General features: G+C 41.5%; 1 protein-coding gene across 1 annotated transcript; it reads right to left on the bottom strand.

Annotated features, from left to right (window-relative positions):
* Nucleotides 1-114: 114 nt before the first annotated feature.
* On the bottom strand, nt 115-11,482 carry GET1 (guided entry of tail-anchored proteins factor 1). The gene is made up of 5 exons (XM_090060917.1): nt 11,245-11,482; nt 6,945-7,110; nt 5,019-5,086; nt 3,993-4,107; nt 115-2,580 (listed from the first exon to the last, which is right to left on the bottom strand). The coding sequence occupies exons 1-5, from the start codon at nt 11,332-11,334 to the stop codon at nt 2,507-2,509; spliced, it is 513 nt and encodes a 170-aa protein (XP_089917043.1). The 5' UTR covers nt 11,335-11,482; the 3' UTR covers nt 115-2,506.
* Between the last annotated feature and the right edge of the window lie 110 nt (nt 11,483-11,592).

Genomic DNA, 11,592 nt, shown 5'->3' with positions numbered 1-11,592 from the left:
TACCCCGTATGTGTAACCCATTTTTTGGCTGCAGAATGTAACTCACATAGAAATCACTAGTTACTTAGCGAGGAAACTTTAATGAACCTTTTAAAAATGTAATTTAAAAAAAAGTTAGAGACTGAACAACTTTATTTTAATAAATTAACAAACAAGCCATTACACACATTCTTATTCCCAGTATTTTTACTTGGTGCTACGTATCTTACGTCTAACACTTGCTAAATTACCATTACTATAAAAACAAGCCTATGTTAAAAATGCATGTACCAAAAGAAAACATTACATGCACCCATACACAAATAAAATGCATCATTTAAGACAGGGTTGGGTAATTATTGGGGCCTGGAGACCACATAGAGTTTTGATGAATTGTCATGAACTAGGTCAGTGCACATGCCCGCCGTCAGCAACAATTCAACAAAATACCCTGTGTGGGATGGGGATACAGATGGGCAGGGAACAGTCTCTGGGAGCAAGACAGGCACGTGAGACCAGGATCACAGGGCAATAACAGCACTGGGCTGGGGTAGTACCCAGAATTGTCATGAACTAGGTCAGTGCACATGCCCGCCGTCAGCAACAATTCAACAAAATACCCTGTGTGGGATGGGGATACAGATGGGCAGGGAACAGTCTCTGGGAGCAAGACAGGCACGTGAGACCAGGATCACAGGGCAATAACAGCACTGGGCTGGGGTAGTACCCAGGCAGCTGTAGCTGCACTTGGAGCAACCCTGCCAATAAGTTGTGTGTGCTGGCCAGGATTGGGGCCAGCAGGTGGAGGCAGGAGCACAGCACTGGCTGACTGGGGCAGGACTTGGCCTTATGTGCAGCGCTGTTACGGCAGCCACAGGGTGCATTCACTCAGTTGGCAGGCATGCCCCACAGGCCAGATCCAATCAGGTGGTAGGCTGAATTTGGCCCATGGGCTATATTTTGCCTACCCTTGATTTCAGGACTTCATTATGACCATTAATGACCTTAAGAAGTCATTCCTTAACACAGTAAAATCCGACCCACTCCTCCAAGAATATGGAGGACACAATGCAACTGAACTGATGAAGTTTCACTGCACAGGCCGCTCCGCTGCAGGCAGGCAAGGACTCCTGGTATCAATATAGAGGGGAGATGGGGTGGTGACGGAGGGGCTGCAGTTCCCTCCACAGAAGGATGTGGGGGCAGGGCTTCTAAATCAGCAATTTTACAAATCTACAGATCACTATTCTTTCAGCAAAAGGGTGCCAGGAGCTGCTATGGACACATCACCAGTGTAGCTCAGAGATACTGAAAGCACCTTTTATACTCTTCTACAGGTTGGTAGCATTCCTTCCTTATAAGACAACATACTTCCGCTAGTTTATTGTAGCTAAGTACAGCAGGAAAGCTTAGATCTCAGAAGTAGGGATTGTCCTGTATTTTTACCATTTTCCTTTAAAATCTGTTTAGTACTTTAGATATTTGAACCACTGGACTTCTTTACTTCATGGGCTGAGTCTCGGGCCATCCTGCAGGATGACAATATCACAAATATGTTCTGAAGTCTTCCTTTTGAAATTTAATTATCCCCCTCCCAGCTCCTTTTCAACCATGAAAGAGGGCCATCTTTCCTTCCCAAACATGTTTTTGGCCTACACTCTGGCATGTCTGAAATGAGAGCTTATTTATTCCTCTTGGGCCAACACAAAAAGAATATGACAGGAGACTGCAGTCAGGAACAGAGAATGGCTTGTGTTCCTTTGGGGATGGGGACGAGAGGCATCTGATCTGATTCTCCCGCTCTGAAGAAGGGTCACTTGGGATGGGAAGACAAATAGATTCAAGCAAGCAGGTCATCACTAGATGTTGGAAGTGTAGAAGAAAGTGTAGCTAGCTCCTACATATTAAGCAATTTAGAGAGGATCAGGAAGGAACAATGTGTAAGACATACATAATACATTTTCTAAGATAGCTCAAGTGCATTGAGGTCCACAACAAATAGACAAGTCAGGAAATCAACACCTAACTTAAAATGAGCCAAGAACTTCCCTTACCACCTTCTCCTCCCCTCCCAAAATACAGCCAACCAAACAAAAAGCCCACCCTTTTATAATATGGCCATGATACAGTCCATCAAAAACTTGTAAGCTCCATGAGAATACCTATCTGTGCAGTTCAACATCAAAATTAATAAATTAGCACTGCAGTCAATTTTCAGTTAATTTTTTTGCAGTGACAAATTCTTGGGGTTCTGCAGTTGACCAATTTTTTTTTCATTGTTGGAAAGCAAAAGAGACATTATGAATAGTAATGTTGTTATTTAGAAACAGCAGACTGAATTTGAGGGACAAGTTAAAGAAAGATGGTACAGCTGGTAAAATTTTTGATAGTCTGCTGCCATAAAACATGGAAAATTCAAGCTCATTGCTTCCTTATTCAGAAAGCCCCTTTCCTTTTATGCACAAGTATAGTTCATGAAAACTACGCAAATGCACTTTAGAACTCTGTAGGTCACAGGAATTCTCTCTCAGCTAAAAGGGTGAAGCATGATGGCCACAACTTTGTTGCAAACCACAAGCCAACAGGTAATTCCAACACCACCTGAAAAGAAACATAGAAGCATCATGTAAATCGCTATATCAATAACCCTGAAATATACAAACTCTGGTAAGCAATTTAGGAAGCTTCAAAACTGCAAGTGAATGAACATTTCTGAAATCAAGGGAACCGAGCTATTAACTGGCTACCTAGAGAGGACCTGATAGTCACCTGGAGAAACCAAGTCAGAAGAATGATGCGTGCCAACTTGCACCATATACATCCTGCAGTTTCTAAACATCCTAACTGCATAGTTACAGATTCAGGACTTTGTTGCTAAGGCATAGATATATATGGACATAAGGGGTCCTACAGCTGAACTTTACAAAAATCATTAAGAAAATTGATTTTTTTAAATATTTGTGAACTAGGGATCCAGGTTTTCCATTTACTATGAAGGGGGCTGCAAGTTGGTAGTGAGGGGCACCAACACATCAGGGCTGCTCAATGCCACAAAGCCATTATGCTAGTTCCTGTACAATCATGTATTATAATGCAGGCCTTACTTTTAAAAATTCACAAACTCAGTCATTATCTTGCTATTTGTTGAAGGCAGAGAAGGATAAAATTAAATATATATTGGGTTTTAAATATACACACAGCCTCTGACTACAAAGTGGAACCCCAAAGGCTCTCTCACAGAAGCAACTTACAAGACTTGACCAGGTCAGCACAGAGGCCTATTATTATTACTCTGTTTTCATTTATTCTGGAGGCTCACAATACTCCAAACATATACACACGAAAAAAGTCTGTCCATTTCTTATTGAATTGCATTTATGCCTGGGGGGCTTTTAGGATTTCTCTTTCCAATCAAAACCCATGGTTTAACACTACATTCCTGAAAACATGTGATGGATATCAGCTATTTTAAAAACATCATTCCTGGGTACTTTAAGAGGTATTAAAGCTGGCAAACCCTAAAAGAATGATGGGCAGAAGGGGGAAGACAAAACCTAAGCTTAAAACTAGCATGCAGTTACAACCATTCTGTATTGCTACTAAACTCCAGTGTAGAAAAGTAGTAAGATAGCATAGATGTACAATTAACAAAGTTTTATACAACCTAATAGTAAATAATTTCAGGTGAAGGAAAAACAAAATCAGTGATAATAGCTTAGATTTGAAACATTCTCCTCAGTATTGTTATTCAAACAGTATTATTGTCCTAACACAGGAAGACCAGAAAGAAAAAAAACCCAACAGAATTTCACTGGTGATTAGAAAGAAAAACTGCATAATATAAAAGCAAATTAAATTGCTAAATTTCTCACTGTCATAATACTGAATGCTAATGAAAATGTTGGTAAGAAACATGTTCTTTTAACTTCTGTGACCCTTTATTATTATACTCAAGCTTCCGCATTAATTTGGAGAGGAGATAGAAGCTTAATCTCTTGAATAAATAGTCCTACCTGCCACTCCTGTAGGAAAGGCTACTAAGCGCTCCAATGGAGCTAGCCATTTGCTTGGAAGCACCGTAACTGGTTCAGAATAATATTTCCAAATTAGCGAGATCATCAAGGCAGCCTAGAACAGACATTATTAGCCAGGACAAGAAATCACAAAGTACATGCAGTTTTCTATTTTGGAGCAGTAAATTATGTACTCCTGTTACAAAGTGTAGTTAATTTATGAATGTAACATCAACCCCATACCCCTAAAAATACAACAAATTGGATACAACAAATTTCTTAACTACAGGACTAATTTTAAAATATCAACTTCAAACCATGCTTTTTGGGCAACTTCCTGTCAAATGGGAAATGGAGCTTTTATCTTCAGACGCATTCAAAATTCATCCAGAAATAAAGTAAATTCCAAAGGCCGTTTTACCCTACATAATAAACTGAGTCAATTTAGCCTACTATAAAACAGACTGCCATCCCACATCACCAAAAACTATCCTCACAGTGGGTTGTCTCTTCTATTACAAGTCGTAACAGAGACGCTCACGCGTACATTAGTATTAAATCTGAACTATTTAAAAAAGTTTGAATTTGGGTTCTCTAAAAGATCAAACCCTTTATGGTGAAGCAATGTAGGGAAGCTTGCAAAGCTGTTTCCTGCCTGCTATGATTGCCAGAGATAAAGGATTGTGTGTATATTTTTTAAAATCTATCATCAACACACAGAAAAACAGCACTTATACCCTGGGAAACTCTGACAAATAAGAGAAAACCAAGTCTCCCTTTGCCCCAGAACCAGAAAATGACTGACCAGAGGCTAAATGAAACTCAACCAATCCCTTCTCACTCACAGATATCAGAGCCCAGGCAACATGCTCCCCCAGTCCATATCTACAACAGGTCTGAAATTAGTCAATGGTTTTTCCATGTTTTCTTCAAAATAGACAATACATCCCTAACTAATTATTGGCTAATAACTGCATAACAGTAGAAAATTAAAGTAAACTTTCAATGATGATAGCGTTTACTTACTTGTAAGATGTAAAATACAATATTTATAACCCACTTTATTTTGGCTAATTGAGCAGTCCGTGCTTTCACTGTTAAAAGAAAATATATATAAGCATCTTATTTATAAAACAGTAAATATGCTTTCATGAAAACTGGTGAATTATTTCATTGTCTAAATGAAAACCTTCTCCTTAAATATTATATACCTGTTTAAGTACTGTCAATGGCAATTTATTAGAAAATCAGAAGTGAGTTTTCACACCCCAAAATTTGAACGCATATGCTACAGAGTATCCATGACATATCTGAATTGTTATATGGATTCTTAAAAACAAATAATTTTATGAAATAAGGACATACTTGACGAACATGTCACCTGCAACTGCAGTTCACATCTCAAACCTAAGAAAGTACCCAAGATGGAAAACCTATTAAAGCTTCTTTTGGACTATATGCAAAAGAGATTAATTACACTGCTATTCCAAAAGGTAAAGTGCAGTCTCTTTATCAGTCAGGCTATGACAGGGCACATCTTATGTCTGCCTCATTTTAAAAAGACTCATGGGAGGATTAGCAAAATAAATTCTTCCCCAGAGGGAGGAAATGTGTCAGCATCAGGGCAGAAGAATCATCTTAAACTAAGCTGTCCAAAGGTAAAATCTGGATAGAATATTCAACTGTTCAACAAGAAAATAAAAAGTTTGCCCATATTTTCCCCACCAAGGTAGTGTTTTATTGCAAAGTAAAAAATCTTGTTAGAAACCAATGAATACACGTAGTGGCTAAAAGCTTTATTAAACAGCTTTGTTGACTATCATGTAAACTACTCAAATAGTTTTAAAAAAAAGTTACTGAGAGTAACACTTGTGAGAAATGATCCAAGACTGTCAATTTTTAATCAGTTCTACTGTATAGACAACAAAGAAATAAATGATCAGAACTCATGGCAGAAGTGATATCTTTTATTAGACCAACTAGATATCACCTCTGCTACAAGTTCTGATTCCTGTTGCCTATAAACCAATACGGCTACAACCTGCATACAAGAAATAAACATACGCACCATAAACACAAGTCACCAAGAGACAAAACAAGAACATTCATATTTGCTCTTGTGTGTTGCTTCTGATTAGGAAAATACAAAGCATGCGATAGAGGATATGGAGGGAAAAATGGAAGCTGCAGTGCAGAGGTCTGATGCTGAGAGTCAAGCAGGCTAAGGATAGAGGTGTGCACTAAGGCCGTCTTCGCTGCCAAAAAAAGATGCACTTCTACCGTATGAGAGTTAGAATGCACGTTAGCTATACCACTGTAAAATCCTAATGCAGACTGTTATTTTACCATGAGGCAAGTTAGAACAGGGCAGGGGATAAGAGCACTGGCTTTGACCAACTACCATTCAGTAAATATTATTGTGTCTTGTCTCTGTTTGGCTTTTACAACAGGACAGCCAACAAGTACTAATTATCCTGCAGTAAACACAATAAATGAAAAAAGAAGAACCTTAATACACCAAACACATTTTTAGAATGAAGACATAGGCTCAGTAGTTTGCTTCTCATCTTATGGGCAACATGCTTATTTGATTTCAATTAAAAAAGTTGTAGGTATCTGGAATGTCTGTGCAGAGAAAGAAAATGAAAACTTGCCTGCTGCCTTAGTTCCTTGGGAATTCCTCTGAAAGCTTGTTACATTCCAGACTGCAGCTCAGGGAGAGTCTTTATATAATAATTTTACTTCTAAGTCCCAGCCCCTACTAATGCCCTGGATGTTATGTATAACTGAAAAATACAAAGTAATTAAATAAAACCCTCTACAACTTAAAAGGAAAAGGTAGAGCACTGAAAGGGATGAATAAAAATGTAAGAGCTAATATGGTCAAAATATATTTTTGAAAAATGAAATGTTTTTCAAATAAATTGGACAAGTATAAACATTGCACTCTACCATGAGTTTTAAGCTTGTCTGTCATTTTGTTAATCTTTCTTTCCAGTCGGGCATATCTAGCAAACTCATCCATCATGCTAATAGTTGAGAGTTCTTGCTTCATGTTCTGAATTTCAGCTCTCATCTGGGACTCCTGCTCTGCATCCTTCTGTAGCAATCTGGATATCTAAAAATAAAAGAAGTTCAATTAGATATTTTGTCAGAATGTTGAGCTTTTTTAAGCATCTAAAAAGCATCTATCTTGCTTTCTCTAAAATGTACATCATCAGCTAACAATTCAACAACCTCCTAGAAAACTAATTGCCTTTTCTCCAACCCCTCAGAAAAAGCTTAAGTGAACAGGCACTTTGACAGCATGTCATCAATACTGTTGTGTTTTTTCTTTCTTGGTTCAACTGAGATACAGGAGTTCTAGAGCAGAGCCTATTGCTGAGACATTCTTTTCCTACAGAAGACTTGTTAGCATGAGTTCCTATGAAGGCAGGAACTGCCATACAGAATTTCACCTGAAGTCCATACTATCCCTAGTAGTCCATCTTCAGCAGTAGCCAGTAGCAGCTATATCAGAGGCCATAGACCAGATCTTGGATAGTCTACCCATCCCTTACACTGGAATCTGTCCTGTTTTCCAAGAGATTGGCACCTTTCTTATAACACTAAGGAATCATTTACTACAAGATGAACATAAGCCAGCAATGTGATGCTGCGGCTAGTGAAGTGACCAAAGTGCTGGCTTGCATCCATAGATCCTTCTCAAACAAATCCCAGGACATCATTCTCCCCTTGTACTCAGCCTTGGTGAGACTGCAGCAGGAATACTGCATCCAGTTTTGGGCTCCACAATTCAAAAAGGATGTGGAGACACTTGAGAGAGTCCAGAGAAGAGCCACGCGCATGATCAGAGGTCAGGAAAACAGATCTTATGATGACAGGCTGAGATCTATGAGGCTCTTCAGCCTGGAAAAGTGCAGGCTCAGGGGTGATCTGATGGTCACCTATAAGTTTATCAGGGGTGACCACCAGGATCTGGGGGAACGTTTGTTCACCAGAGTGCCCCAAGGGATGACGAGGTTGAACGGTCACAAACTCCTGCAAGACTGTTTCAGGCTGGACATAAGGAAGAATTTCTTTACTGTCCGAGCCCCCAAGGTCTGGAACAGCCTGCCATCGGAGGTGGTTTAAGCACCTACAGTGAACACCTTCTAGAGTAAATTGGATGCTTATCTTGCTGGGATCCTACGACCACAGCTGGCTTCCTGCCCCTCGGGTGGGGGGGCTGGACTTGATCTTCCAAGGTCCCTTCCAGCCCTAATGTCTATGAAATCTATGAAATGGTTATTTTATACATTTTCTCAAGTCACCTCTTATTTGGCTCTATCCTAAAGTAAACAATCCCAGTCTTCTCAACTGTTTCATATAACTATTTTCCAGGTTCCTATCATGGTATTCTGGAAGCATTATTGCTTTTATATTATGATATTACAAAATTTCCTGTTCTGTTTATTATCCTTTTTCTTAGATATCCTGATATGTAAGGGATATGCCACAGGAGCAAAGTGAGCAGAAGTTTTTATTGAGCTACATGGATCATAATCCTAGTCATTTTTTTGAGTTGTTACAAATAATTTATGCCTTATGATCATTTCAAATGTAGACAAGCTACATTTTCTTCTTTAGTGCAAGTTACTGTGTATTGACTAACACTGAAATTAATTTGCTACCATGTTGCCTATACAAGTATCTGAGGCTTCATAGTCCTCTCTGGCCTAGACCAATCTAAATAACTTTGCCATCTGCAAATTTGCTACCTTGCTACTGATTCCCATCTTCCCCCCTCTTCACCGCCACCCTTCCAATCATTGATTAATACGTTTAAATATGGAAGCTAGAAGTACCTACAATTAATATTCTTCCATAATGAATGACCCTTTAATCCTCCTCGACTTTCTGTTTCCTAACCAGTGTTTGAATCACAATACCTCTCAAATACTTAGCTCCTTTAACAGCCTGAAGTGCTCAGATTTCAGTGACCAGCTGGTATGTGGGTAGCTGAAAACCTTCCACTATCATTTTAGACTTCACTGCCTCCAATTTCTCACAACATTTTATGCTCACTTTTCTGTTCTTGACAGAGATCAAATGTATAGCCATAGTAACATTTTTATTATATATACATACACATACACACACATTTTTGCAGGGTTTTGGGTTGTAACCGTGTTGGTCTAAGGACATAGGCAGGCAAGCTTCTTCAGGTAGATGTGATATATTTTATTAGTCCAACTGTGTAGTTGGAAAAAAGGTTATCTGCAAGCTTTTGGGCACAAGTACCTTTCTTCAGGCACAGAGAGTCTCTGCTGTTCTGAGACTCCAAGGAATGAAAGAAGCTAGAAGTGTGACAGGATATTTACATTTTCACTGACATCCTGTCACACTTCTAGCTTCTTTCATAGAAGAGACTCCCTATGCCTGAAGAAAGGTGCTTTTGTCACTGCTGCCCCTCTTGATCCCAAACCAGCCTGAGCTCTGCTGGCACTGCTAGGCGTAAGTGAGTTGGCAGCAGGGGCGGGGGGTCACAACTTGGATTTAGGGTCCCAGCAAAAACAGGTTTGGAGCCACTGACTTAGAACAGTGGTTCTCAACTTTTGTAGATTCAAAGCACCTCTTGGAAAATTTCAGCTCTTAATTTTCACATATTTTTTGACTACAGAAAAACAACAGAGCAACTGCTCTGTTGCAACGAACTCAGAGAAAGCACAACAGGGCAGAATGGTCTTAACACTATGAATTCTTATTTGAAACCCTTCATTTACCTTGTTAATCATGTTTGCCGACCTAACACTGCTAACATTGTGCAGCACCCTTGAAAGAATCTCAAGACACCCCAGGGTGCCATGGCACTCTGGTTAAGAATCACTGACTTAGAGTAGGGGACAAAAGTAAAGCCAACAACCATTAGTCATCTGTGTTTTTACTTACAATGCACTGATTTACTAAGAATTTTAGAAAGCCTCACTATTTGAACAACTGGCTCTGTAAAAACAGAGCAAAAACAAAGGTCTCATCTCTGCAGCAAACAACCACCTCTGCCTAAGTTAAAAAAGAATCCACAATCTAAGTCTCCCTTTAAATGCATCAGAGGCCCCCACCACATTTCAATTATTATGCAATTAACCTATTAATCACATCATAGTTACAGTGCAATACAGCCGATTTACGATGTCAGGAAGCGGCAAGCCAGCCACAAAGATAGTCCATAAAATACATCTTTGCAACTCATTTGTATGATGCCCTAAAATGAACATGTGGCACCCCATGCCAGTGCTGACAATCAGCTGACTGTGAGCATGGGGAAGAAGGCTGGCAAAGGCCCAATGCTCAAAACAGTCTGGCAGAAGGGCAGGTTGTAAAGTTCTCCACCAGGAACCTGGCAGTCCCTGAGGCCAGCAGGTTTCAATGCCTTGCCTTGCAGTGGGGTTGGAAGGGACCTCACTCGGTCATACAGCACAGTGGCTTGATCAAGGCAGGACTGTCCTCCACTAAACCATCCCCGCCACCTAACAGGCTGAAAACTGCCAAAGATGGAGACTGCACTTCTCTAAGCAGCTTATTCCAATACCTGATTGCCCTCAGACAGCTCCTCTTCAACTCCAGCCTAAATTTCCCCTGCTGAAGCTTGAGGCCCATGGCGTCCTAGTCCTGTCCCTGACAGCCAGAAAGAAAAGCCCATCTCCATCCTACAGGGTGTAGGTTGTAGCCGTGTTGTCTAACGCAGTGGCTCACCTTTTTTTGCTGTGACCCTAAGTCTGGGTCACAACCCTCACCCCTGCTGACTTGCTCATGCCTGGTGATGGCAGCAGAGCCAGGGCTGGGCTAGGATCATGGGGTACTGGGAGTGCATGGACAGCGCGCTGGGAGAGCCCTGCAGGTGGGAGGGGTGGAGCGAGGGGAAGAGCCCTGTGACCCTGATTTGGGTCACAACCTGAGGTTGGGAGCAACTGGTCTAAGGACATAGGCAGACATGGTTCTTTGGGTAAATCTAATACCTTTTATTAGACCAACTCAAATAGTTGGAAAAAAAAATTCTTGACAAGCTTTCGGGTTTTTAAACCCGCTGGGTGCCCCGCCAGGGGGTGCTGTAGCGCGGAGTGGGACATTCCAAATCACTTAACGCGCGCGGAGCCGGGTCCCTTCTGACACCCCCGCCCGCGGCGTGGAACGCTCCGGCACAACCGCCCGTGTGGAACAACCCCACCAACGAGCTTTGGAACTGCCCCCCTCGACAACTGACGTCACTTACAATGGAGGAGCAGGAGGGCAGGAGGATTTTGAGGAGGTTGCACAGGAAAACTGAGCTCAGCACGAGCAGCCACGCGCCGCTCTCGGCCATACCTCCAGGGGCTCGACCTTCCTCCGGGCGAGGCGGGCCCGCTGCTCAGCCGCCGAACGTCGCACGCGTCCCCCACACTACGCATGCGCTCCCAGCCCGCCGCTGCCTGCTCCCCTCCCCCTCCATGCTCACCACCATTCTCCCCGGAAGAGACCACGTGAACAACCCCAGCCAATCAGGAGGGGCCGCCCGCTTTCCTAGCAGTGGACAGGGACCTGACTAGCCCCGCCCCCTGGGAGGGGCGCCAAGTGGAAAGAT

Source organism: Crocodylus siamensis, chromosome 1, assembly GCF_052110815.1.
Source record: "Crocodylus siamensis isolate JL-2025a chromosome 1, ASM5211081v1, whole genome shotgun sequence".
In the NCBI taxonomy this organism is placed as follows: domain Eukaryota; kingdom Metazoa; phylum Chordata; order Crocodylia; family Crocodylidae; genus Crocodylus; species Crocodylus siamensis.
This window is presented reverse-complemented; position numbering and strand designations above follow the sequence as displayed.

Excerpts from the sequence above, each read along its gene's own strand:
- GET1 (XM_090060917.1), bottom strand. The coding sequence starts at position 11,334 with ATGGCCGAGAGCGGCGCGTGGCTGCTCGTGCTGAGCTCAGTTTTCCTG. Across the intron at positions 7,111-11,244 it reads TGCCCTCCTGCTCCTCCATT|ATATCCAGATTGCTACAGAA; the intron begins GTAAGTGACGTC and ends TTTTATTTTTAG. Across the intron at positions 2,581-3,992 it reads CTTTCCTACAGGAGTGGCAG|GTGGTGTTGGAATTACCTGT; the intron begins GTAGGACTATTT and ends GTTTCTTTTCAG.